At 37.7% G+C, this 12,591-nt stretch overlaps 1 protein-coding gene across 1 annotated transcript in view; it reads right to left on the bottom strand.

The window, feature by feature from the left end:
- The window catches only part of USH2A (usherin), a 395,016-nt gene that overhangs the window by 380,456 nt on the left and 1,969 nt on the right, over window positions 1-12,591 (bottom strand). The window contains 1 exon segment of the mRNA XM_030034435.1: window positions 7,876-8,041. Coding sequence (XP_029890295.1) covers window positions 7,876-8,041 — 166 coding nt within the window.

Raw genomic sequence — 12,591 nt, 5'->3', positions numbered from 1 at the left:
GAAAGGACAAGTTTTCTCTTGATAGTCAAACAGTTATGATGTAAAGCAGTCTCATTAAATCATAAGTACTTTAACCTTTTCTTGAAAGAACTGGAAGATTTAAAGATTTATAAAGAAATTTTGCCTAAACTAGGAAATGACTCATATTTGACATGTATTGAAATGATAATGCTGATTTCAATAGGCACTCTAAGAGCATTTTCCTCCCAGGAGAGTAATTCAGTCATGGTTACCTCTCTGCATTTAGATTTTAAACTTACTTTCTAAAGCTTTTAATGTGCTATAGTCTGCCAAAACATGGCAGAGTTACATAGATATGATCAGGCAAAATAAAGGCTACTAAAAAGATTATTTTTATAATTGCAGACACTAAATATGAAACAAATACATCAATCTGACATGTTCTCAAAGAATCCCCTGTTTCAGCAGCCTTGGCTGTATCTGAAAATTCATGTTTAAATTCCACTCTTCTTAATTGGTTAAATAAATTCTGAAGTATCAAAGCAAAAGTGAGAGACCCTTAACAGTGAATCTGGAAAAGAAAGTACATAATGGAGCTGCTGTTATTAAGTGGCACAAATCTGATATTGGTATCACTATGCAAAGATAATGAGGTACACAATTGGCCTTAATTATGCATTGCTATGCTTTCAAATTTTTTATTTCTTTAAAAGTTAATTTTTTAAGACACCAGTTTTCCTGAGCTTTCACTTAAGTGCATATCAGATTCTTTTAAGTTAAGGCTATATATCCTTTACTCCATTGTGTACCTTCAATCAGAGTTTTTGCTAATAGATACCTAAAGAGATACAGTGATAAATATCATTAAATCAAGACCAAACACACAGAAGGACTCTAAAACTTTCAGAAGCCTGAGGGACTTGATCCTCACCAACTGAAATCAACTAGAATAGTGGCAGTAATTTCAAGGAAACAGGATCCACAATTTATGGCCTTAAAAAAAAAAAAAAAAAAAAAAAAAAACCAACAAACAAAACTGTTTGAAATTGCAAAACGAAAGGGTATGTTCCTTTACAAATCCTAAGCAGTGGAAAATAAAGGTAGACACCATTAGAGAAAAATAAGTCATATTAATTGGAGAGCAGAAAAAAAATAGTCAAAATTTACTTTTGTTGCAAATCCACTTCAACTTACCTCAGCAGAACTTTTCAAGGATGACTTTTCTCAAATATTTATTGGGTATAAAAAGCAAAGAAATGGATAGCCAATAGCTCTGTCAGCAATATACCGCATATTAAAAAGGCTACATAAACTATTAAAAAGTATGAAGTTACTCTTAGACTGATGCTATCTAGTCTCAAGTAGCTTTTTCAACAGTCCATTCCAAGACTACTAGTGATTCATGTCCAACATCCTGCTGGCAGCAGATGTTACAGTAATATTGCAAGGAAAAGGTGGGGGGAAAAAAAAAAAAAAAAACCAGAAAAAAAATGCCACAGTCCACCTACATAACAACTGATTGTTATGAATTCCCATCTTTTCCTGTTGGATGCACTATACCACATTATCCTCTTTATGAAAGTTACTGAATTTAAATTAAAACAACAAAAAAACCCCAAACATTTTCTTGTCCCTACTATTCTGATCAGAATGCTTTTTCAGAAACACTCTGCTGCAATAGAACAGACTCGGTTTCCAACTTAAATAGTCCCTTTTTCTGCCTGGTGTTTACACTCCAACAGATTTAGAGGAGAAAACTGTATGACTACCTACTCTTCACTATAGTTAATTCCCAAAAGAAGGTTCTCCATCTTCTGTAAGGCCTGCATAGAGCCTTTCACTGTCATCATAGGCTTAGTAGCTCTGTTCTGAATTACATTCCTTAAATGTGAATGCTGGAAATTGTACCCAACATTTTGCATGAAATCTCACCAGAGACTGAGCAGCAGCAATGATGCTTTTCTCTCACTACTGGGAATGCCTCTCCAGATATGTTTTCCCAACACATGCCTTTTTTGTAGTCACATCATGCCAGTAACTCATCATCACTACCTGGGACTACTACTTCAGCAATTTTCTAATGATTAACTACTTAGCAAAAGATTTTGTGAGGGATTTCAAGTTCATTACTTTGCATTTTGTAATACCAAATTTTATTTCATGCCAGTTACCCTAGTTCTTTCGGTCATGCCATTCTTCCTGTATGGCATCTTACCGTTCCTCTTTATGAGGATGTCTCTCCACATTATGTTACCAGCTAGTATTATCAGTACACTCTTACTATTTCTGCCAAGACCATTAATGAAAACACAAGGCTGGTCCAAAGACTAATTCTCAAGGAATTGAATTGCTTTTTTGCCTCTCCCCCTCCCCAGGATTATAAGCAAGTTCCTTTGAGCAGTATCTATTGCCAACGCACTCCATGAGCATTCCTTTTGACCCTACAACTTCTTATGGGTTGTCACATCAATGCTAAACTGAACTCCAGATAGAGGAAATCTGACACATTTACTTTGCCTGAAAATCAGTTTTCTCATCAAAAAAAGCTAAGAGGTTAGACAGCGATGAGCTATCTTTAGTAAATCCACGTTGCATTTTATCCTCTTTTTCATTTAGCTCCACATCTTTATCTATTCCTTCAAAGATCTTTTCTAAATCCTCATATGCCACTGTGTCAAGACAAATAGGTCTGCATTGCCAAGATCCTTTCTCCTTCCTCTTTGTGCAGCCTCTGGCTGGGATGGAGTTAAATTTCTTCACAGCACCCTGTATGGTGCTGTGTTCTGAATTTGTGGCTAAAACAGCATTGATAACACACTAATATTTTGGCTATTACTGAAGAGTGCTTGAACAGTGTCAAGTCTTTCCCTTTTACCACTCTGTCCCCCCATCCTATCTCAGCAGTAAGCTAGGGTTGGGCCAAGAAGTTGGGAGGGGACACAGCCAGGACAGCTGATCCAAACTGACCAAAGGGCTATTCCATACTGTATAACCTCATGCTTAGCAATAAAAACGGGGGTAAAAGAAGGACTTTGGGGAGACAGGAATTTTACTTCCAAGGTGGCTGCTGCTCGGAGACTGGCTGGGCAGTGGTCTGCTTGTGGGAGGTGGTGAGTGATTGCCTTTGTGTCATTTGCTCCCCTCTCACCCCCCTTTCCTTCATGAGTTTTCTCACTTTTGCTATTGCTATTCTCTCCCCCGTTCCACTGGCAAGGGTGGGGGATGCCCCAGTGCTTGGCTGCTGGCCGGCATCAATGCGTGACACTCTTCCTAAATGTAAGCATTATAGCTCCACCTCTGACTTGGTAGATTTGCATAAAATATCTCTTTGTCAAAGGATTTTATGTACCAGTTCTTTTGCAATTTGCAAATTCATGTTTCTACCTCTTTATGATCACTTCCGTTTCCATATGTTCATTTCTGTTACCCAGCTTGTTTTTGCTCTGTGTCTGTTATCACTATTGAAAACAGAAGCAAAGTATTTATTTATTTTGGGGACCTTACTCAAATTATCCTTAATCTCAAGCACACCTTCACCATACACAGAGGTCTTGCCTTCCTACACAAAAAAAAAAAAAAAACCACCCACACACAAGAACTTTTTACCACTTGACAGTCATTGCAAAGTAATTCAGCTTGACATCTTCGCAGTTTTATTTCTATTCCTACATAGCATTCTCTGTGAATTTGCTTCCCCATTCCCGAGTGCTTGCAGACTCCGCCATCTCTAACTGCAAAGGTGCTTATTCACTCAGGTAAGCCTGGGCACTACATCTCCAACTTTTTTCCTTTAAGGGCAGAGATTCCTCTTAATTCTATTATTTTTATTTTTAATAACCTCCAGGCTTTTTTTCCATTCAATCTCTGGGCTACGCAGTTCACCTTGTTTTATTAAAATAGTCCTATTTGTTTGTTCTCTTTGAAACCCAAAGGTGTACTTACAGAACCAAAGAACTGTTTATTCTTCTATTACATCTGAATCTAGTTATGAATACTCAACATTAATTTTGAGACCAACATCTCTAATAATGCCCTCATCACTTAAAGCTGGTATCCAGACTTTCTGCTTCAGCAACTACTTGATGAAGAAACCTTTCATGCAGAACACACAGGAATATTTGGGCCCTGCTCTTGTTAGTAGAACTTTAATTTCCCAGCTATAAACTGGAGAATAAGTCTCTGCAATGACACAGTTCTTAGTAGTAGTTCTCTCTAACGAATTACACATCTAAATCCAAACCCAAGGATTTAAATTCCTAGATTACCTCAGTAGAATTAATTTACTAGCCTTCTCTTCCCCTAGAATTATTTTATGCCAAAGAAATTATTTTCAATCTGTGCTGTCCTTTCTTCTTTCCTTCCCTCTTATCATTTAATTACTATTTGGTGCTATTCCACCACTTAGCTTTCATTTTTATCATTCCTGAATAGGCATATGCTCTTATACCTGAATTCCAAACATATCTGCTATCCTACCATATTTCTGCTCTCTCTAAATTCAGTTTCACATCTGTAACCAATACTTCACACTCCTCTGTCACGGTGTCTGTTGCCTAGCATTTATGCACAAATATTTCAGTTTGTCCCTACTGACCACAGGAACTCCCTTGTTTGCAGGCTCCCAGCTCCTACTGACTGCTTGGCTTTAGAGACCTTTGGCCCAAATCAGTCTCATATTAGGCATACCTGTGTTGAGAGATGGACTTAGACCCTAGCTCCTTGGCAAAGAGGTCTCTTTCATGGTCAGCTACATCACTCACACACACGCTGCTCACAAACTACAACTAACCTGCTAAAAAACAAACACAAAAATTCATCAATCTGCTGTGAACACTTATCAAAACTAAATCCCACAGTCTCCCTTAGGTGTTGTTCCTGTCACCAACTTGGCATATAAAGCCTTATGCCTCAATCCCTGATTCTTTGGTTGCAGCCACTAAGTGTGCCAGCCAGCCTGCCCCTGGCCTTCACCCATGTGCTGTCACAAACAAGATGAATAAATTCCCTGTGAGTCAACCAAAAAGTATTGCTTTTTTCTCAGAGAAAGGACCCATTAGACACCCCTATTTGATAACCGGATTAGTAGGTGCTAGCATTCAGTAAAAAAACTTCAGTCCTGAATCAGACTCATCCCAAATTAGACACGTCTGTAATTTGGTCTGCAGTCGCTGAGCAACAAGGCATCATGCCAAAAACTTTTTTCCTCCTTGTCTACCAGACAAACATGCTATACCATGCATGGCTTTGAACAATATTTTGCAATACGCTATGGAGAATATCCGGTCAAGTTTATATCCAATACAATTTAAAAGGTAACTATTTTGACCCACTGTTGTCACCTGCATTTCCTACACAGACCTAAACCACCACAGAATTTAAGAGAAAAGCTACACTGTTAAAAAGTTGCCCCATAAAAGAACATCCACAAACATTATTTTCTTTTAGTCCAAAAAAATCATATCGAGCAAGCCATCAAAAAAGTCTGAATACTTTTTTTGTTTGTTTGTTTTTTAATATCAAGACACATCACCCAGCTCTGGCTACGTCCCCAATAAAAAGAATGCGCAATAATGTTCCAAATTCTGCAAAGTACCTAAAAAGGTGCTGAATCTACTGTTACGTTTAGTTAAACCTAATAGCTTGTGGCTAAACATCACAGCCACATACATGACATTTCACATCCAACAACAATTTCTTTTTTGTTTCTGTAGGAGGTTATATAGCAACTACACTGATAACACCATACCTACTTCAAAACCAGCATGGCTGTAGGATGACTGCAAACTTTCCTAATTTACTAGCCATGGAGCTCAGTCCTAGGGCTTGTGTTTGCTAGAAAATAAAGGTTATGCCTACAACAGTGACACAGAGCTGAGACTGCTAATCCTTTACACGTATTAGAGCCAGTTTCACCTGAACGAGACAGCGTGGAAGTCTACATAGTCTGACTTGGAAAAGCTCAAAGTAGTAGTAGGTCATTAATGCACTCAGCCCCCTCTGCTGCCTCTACCCCAGGTAGCTCACCTACAGCCCACAGAAGGGTCTCTCCCTCACGCTGCAGTGTCCATACCTATGGCACGGGCATTGCCTGGGGAGAAGGCTGGTTAGACAGACAAATCAAAAGTCACGCTGGTGGTAAGATCAGGTGATTCGTACTTCTACATGTAAACTCCGGGCTCTCCCACTGCCTTTAACTAAAATTACTAATGCCTATAAAATTACATAGCGCTTTATCTTCAGAAGACTTTTTCATCAGCTTAAGGAAACACCTATATTCAAATATATATCATCATCAAATACTATTATTGTCTGAAGACACAGACACTTCCATACAAATGTTACTTTTGCATATTTTTGTATGGTCTCTCTCATTCTCATTTTCCATTTATTTCTCCACTTATAGAAAAAAAAATGCTTTTGGACAGCTGCTAAAAGAAAAAAAACCCAAACACAAACAAACAAAAAAACTGTGCCTAAAGTTTCATAGCCAGACCTAGTGCTAAATGGATCGTGCTGCAGCCACTATCATCTTTAATGGGAAGTTGAATCCTACAATACCACAAACCACAGAATGTAAGGTTCCACCCTGAGCTCAGAAATTTGGAAAAGGTATTAAGCTGCAGGCCCTTTAAGGGTCTAGAGGCTACACTTCTTTACTCCAGCTATGCATTGAACAACTTGCCCCAAAGAAACAAAGGACCAAATTCTACAGAGTGCTTAAGGTTTCTTTGTAATACAATTTAAGATACGAGTGTGTATTTAAATCCAGCCCTTTCACTCTTCACTTTGCTATCCCAAGCTTTAGCAGTTTCTGAGGCTAGTACAAAATGCAGCTGACAGCAACAGCAGTAATATAGCACCCTTGGAGTGTTTGAAGTGTAAAGTTCATTAGTTCTACCTTAAGGTCACTCTTTTAATCCAACAGCCAAACTCTTATTCGCACTACCATGCTGTTATCCTGGAAAAAAGAAAACTGCAAAAAAATCACAACGTCAGCTTAGATACTTCTTAGAAGTGACAAGATCAGCACTAAAAATCCAAATAACAGTCAATACCTTTTAGCAAGTTTCAAGAAAGCAGCAAGACAATTCTTGATTGTGCTGTAAAGCAAATTAAATTTAATAGAACGGATAAAGGAAATGAAGGAAGGAGAATATAAACATTTCAATACCTCATAATTGTGTTTTATAATTATTAGTTGAACTTGGCTTACAAACAGAATTCGCTAGAGCGTCTGTTGGGAATTACAAGACATGCAAATAACTGAATTTTAACTTCTGTGTTTGCTTACTGATTTTTGTACATACAGTTTAAATTTTAACAAACTCAATTTTGCTTTATCCTCAGTGGATATTTCTACACTTATTAAAATGTTATGTCAACACAAGACTTTTACAACACAAGGATTGTGTTTTAACAATTCTGAATCATATTTTTAAAATAAGAGGTAATAGCTTTGTAACTTACTAGCTTGATTGATGCTGTACAAACTCATACATGTTTACTTATGTGCACTGTAAGTTTTTAAAATTAAATGGGACACACCTCTGTGTAAGATAAGTACATTAGCATGTATAGATGAGGATGACATCCTCTTTTTTAGGAAATAATCTCAGAGACTCAAGTCTTATTGGTAATGTTAGAAATAAGTAGCTTTTCTTCACCCCAAATAGTCATGTTCTTAAGGGTGAGAATTTTCAGTCTTGTTTGTTCAGAAGAACAGGCACAGCATTTCTTTGCAGTGCTAAATGAGCAATCGCCTCAAAATGAGCTCCCAAATTAAGATCCTTACCTAGAAGATTCAAGAGTTATCATTTACATCCTCCAGTTTACCCTTTTATATTTATACAGTTATACTACTCTCACACAAACATTGTATTCCAACAAATATTAAATGGTTTTTATTTTACTCACCTGCACACTAAGATGAATCCATTTCTTCACAAGAATTCTCCCCAGTGTCATTACTTTTATTGGTGGCTGCAAACCATTTACTGTGCGATAATAAAACATGGTCTCTTTCTCAGAGATTGTGAGTTTGAACACAGTCTGCCCATCAATAGCCTTTTCTATCACACACCTTTGGAAATAACCAAGAAAAACAACATAAGGTCACAGGCACACACATATACACGTTCTTGCCAAGGTGCTATCCTGTAAAGTGATGCTAACCAGAATGTATTAAAATAAACGTTAAAAATACAGCTTTTGAGAAGATGCTCAGTGACAGTGAAAGTCACAGGATATACTAAGTGTAAAAACTTTAACAAAGATATTTTCTGTTTTAATCTGTGAGGTTTGTTTTTGTTTGGTTGGGTTTTTTTTTTAATTTAGTGCATGCAACCTCAGTTCACTTGGAGATGCAAGAGGGTCCACTTTGCCATCTCTCTTCAGGGTTCCATGACAGAAACCACGGTGGCTGGCCAGCACTGCACAGGTCTCTGCTGCAATTTTTGTACAAAGCTATGCAACATAGTACAACCTGTGGAGGCACTTACATTTTTCTTAGTCTAAGAAGGCAAAATGTAATATAACCACAAAAAGCAGTACAAATTACATGTTCTGGAAATAAGTCTTCCATCTTTCTACTAAATCAGTCCAGGTAAGGTAGCAACACTACCAGCTTCCCCTACACTCTCCCTTTGACACAGCCTTTATTTAACCTAAGAGAACCAGAGCAAGACAAGAAGGCTATCCAGCAACTTCTCTGGGTTTTTTTTTCCCCACAAAGATTTCACATCAATATCAAATGCAACACCGACATATCAGGTACAAAGAGTACCAACCATAGCAACCCACGTTGCATATCTAGCTGCTGAAATATTTTTGCCAATCCAATCACCATGATGTCAACAGTCCTGAGAAAGCATAGGCTATATATGCTTGTGAAACAGCTATGTATTTTACTAAAGTAATCATCAGTACAACAAAAAATTACAAAGTTCTGCATTCACATTTCAGCTGCTTGAGAAATCCAGTCCTCAATCTACTGACCCATGAAAAGTCAAATATTTTAACAGTTACACCAGACTAAATTAGTGCACTAAGTCACAAGAGAAAAGCATATAAAATTTGTATGAGACCAGGATTTACTTAGACATATTTCGGGGGGGGGGGGGGGGGGGGGGGGGAACAACAACAAAACAACAACAAACCACTTATCTACCAATAAGTGTCTTCACCTACTATGCATTTATAAAAAGAAAAGTATCAAAAAGGCTGTTCTTTGATACTGCCATTATTCACTAATTCACCTTTAAATCAAAGAGAAAAATTAATTCATCTTAACTGTTACCATTTTAGCCTGCTGGAATGTTGTCAATAAAACAACTTGCAACATGCAGACTTCTGTTTTCCAAACCTTACTAAAAACACATTTCTTAATATACTGTCAACTGGTCTTTTCAATATTTTGTTTGCTTGTAAACATGCTAGTTTTGCTAGATAATAAATGTGAGGGAAGGCTCAGCTAAGTAGCAAAATATTTAGGAACTGGATTTACCCAGTTCCTGGATAAACAATAATTGGATAATCCAGTTTTTTGTTTATTTTAGTTATCTAAAACAAACATCCCCACATTGTTTTTATCCCCAAAGGTGTCATGACTTTAAGAATGGAAGCGACCTTGATGTACATCACTTTGAAAACTGGAAAGAACAAATGCGACTGGTGACTCACTACTGAAAGAGAAAAATCGAGGCAGAAAACAGGGCAGGGTGGGAACCCCCAGACTAGTGCTAACACAGGTGAAATAGGCATAAGCATTACTTCTGACTCTGAGCACAATTTTCCGTTCCAGCCATGATTACAGAGAGAAACCACTGTGCTTTGTGACGTTTCCAACTTCTGGTAACCTGCAGTCCCACAGAGTCAATTCCCGACTACTTAATTCTCTATGGTGGGGTTGGAGGGAGAAAAAGCAAACAACTCAAATCTGCTTGGTCAGCTTTCAAAGAGAAAAATATTCTAGAGAATCTAACACAGCTGCACTGGTGATCCCCACACATTAACTGGAGCACTTGCAAATGGGAACATCTGCACAGGTTCAAAATCAGACGTATGGTATCTTAAGGCAAATCCCCCTTTCAGTCTAATTCCTGATGTAAAGCATCTGAATGGATATAAAGTAATAGGATATGATTTTAGTCCTTTAGGTAAATAAAGTTAAAAAAATACATCTACTGCTCACTTCACAATCAGGCCATTCCCCATGACCCTTTTTGATGTAAAAGGCCCCAGCCCATTTCTCTCCCATCACCAATGTCTTCTGGTCATCTAACTTCCAGTTAGCCCAGTTCACGCTAAATTGATATAAACTGCCTGTAATGATTACTTATATATGCTAAGATTCTACTCATATTCTTATCCTATGTCATTGTGAAGCATTATCATCATATACAATTTCCTATATTGTGCTAAGGCTTACTTACAGGCTTGACACAGGCTTACTGAAAGCATTTATATTAACAGATGAGTACATGCAGTAAGAGGGGAAGCATGGGGAAAGAATAAAATTCAGGGACGAGAGCTCTGCTCACTTACTGCCTAAAGGGAAAGTAAATTTAAAGACTGCAGTACAAATGTCAGTGTTTTCTCACTAGTCTCTTGCTTTTCTTCAAGATTTCCAATATGCAGTGACTTAAAAGCATACCTACAAATATCTATACTATACATCTTAGAAGAACATTAGTGCTTCAAATAAATCTGTAACATGACCAGACTTTCCTCTTTCTTTGTATGAAAGTGTATTCTTTCCCAGATTCACATAAGAAAACTTGGTATATGAAATTGATGAAGGAAATTCTTGGTGTCTTTGATTATCCACATATATTTGCTCCCCCAGAATGTCACAATCTTTAAAGGGCCTTCAGACTTTGGATCCTCACATCAGTATCTCTCACTTCAGCCAGCACTGTAACTTCTAGCAGAAAAATCCTGCTATTCTCTTACATGGCACACGTCTAACAGAAATGTCACAGTCTTTACAAGGATGCAATGGAATACTATACAGCAACACTCTTAGCTTCTTGCCTAAGCACTCTCTAGCAGCCAAACCATGTAACATTCAGCATGAAGAAACACTTTAGTATGGCATGTCCAAAAACTATGGGTGTGCTGTACTTGATGTGAGAACACTTTGCCAGTAAACAAAATATCTTGTTAAACTTTCAATTATTCTACTGGTAAAATGAGCAGCTGGTTCTGGTTCATCTTCCTAGTGTTTTGGTGGCAGCGCAAAGACTCTGTTAGAATGAGTCCCTGTTCCGTGAAGTCCCTCTGCTGTGATAATGGGGTTTAAAAGGTCTCGCAAATTACATCTAACAGGGACAATTCCCCATCAGGGACTGCAAAATGTAGGACATCTGGTAAGTCAAACTCCTTCTGCCAACCTGAAGGACTCACTAAACCAATATAATAAAAGGAAAAACATCTTAGTTTGCTGTCGAAGTATTTCTCTTTTGTAGGATGCCTTTTGAGTTGAGCTTCAGTGGCTATTCATGTGCAATTACTCTTTCACCACAACTGAAGCTTTGTAATCCCTTCATGAAGAAAGAAAAATTAACACGCTTCTTTCTGTGAACAGTGAAAAAAAAGAGTCTGTACAGTGGCATATCATCCTGACCACCAGAATAACTGTTGTCCAACTTCAATTTTCAGGACTGGGCTCTACTATTGTCACTTCTACGTTTTGAGTAGAAGCAATCTCCCAAGGCAGAATAATGAAGTGATCCATTACAAAAATTGAATAAAAACATTTAGATTTTAAAGTGATCTATAAAACCCACTGAACAGGAATATGTACATTGTGTCGTTATTACCACAATAGCAATTGGAGGCTAATGTTTTACACTAGTCCATGGATAATCAGACATTGGTAGAGTCTGGTTTCTGCACAGCAGTTAGTTTCAAATGATTAAGGACATACATTTCATTGTTTTAGGCTCCATGCAAGCAAAAGCCTATCCCATTGACAAAAGAGTTTCACAGATCTCACTCAACACGTCACTGCAACAGCTTGCTTGGAAATTAGCAGGACATTTCTGCTTCAAGTTAGGCATATGCTCTGCTGAACAAGACTCTGATATGCCCACACATGTGTGGACATGAACCCATGGCACAGGACAACCCCAGGAATGGACTCTGGCATTCAATATTCAAACATTATATAGAAAATGCTGTCTATAAAAGACACTAGGCCAAAGCTCCAGAGACACCTTTACACATACCTTCAGCTGAGCTGATTTAACTTATGCTCAAACTGAAGTCACTTTTGCTCTGCAGATCTCATTTACTTCCCCTCCATAACCACAACTTCTATAGCTAGGTTGATTGTTTTAAAGGTAATTATCCTTGCATAAAGCAGACTATAATTGTACATATATGATTATAATTTTAGACATTTCTATTGTTTCTGACGATTTTCACACCCCTAGACAACTTACTATTTGACAGCAGCATGCAAAATAAGCATCGAGAACGCTACAACAGAGCGGATCCTTAGTTTCATTCTAAGAATAAGTTATGAGCACAAGTACAAAAACACGTGACATACTCTGAAGGAACGTACTATACTTTTTGTGTGCTTCACTTTAAAGAAGACCTGCATGACCATGGTAAGAAAGAGTAGGA

The sequence above is a fragment of the Aquila chrysaetos genome, chromosome 13, assembly GCF_900496995.4.
Source record: "Aquila chrysaetos chrysaetos chromosome 13, bAquChr1.4, whole genome shotgun sequence".
NCBI classification, from domain to species: domain Eukaryota; kingdom Metazoa; phylum Chordata; class Aves; order Accipitriformes; family Accipitridae; genus Aquila; species Aquila chrysaetos.
This window is presented reverse-complemented; position numbering and strand designations above follow the sequence as displayed.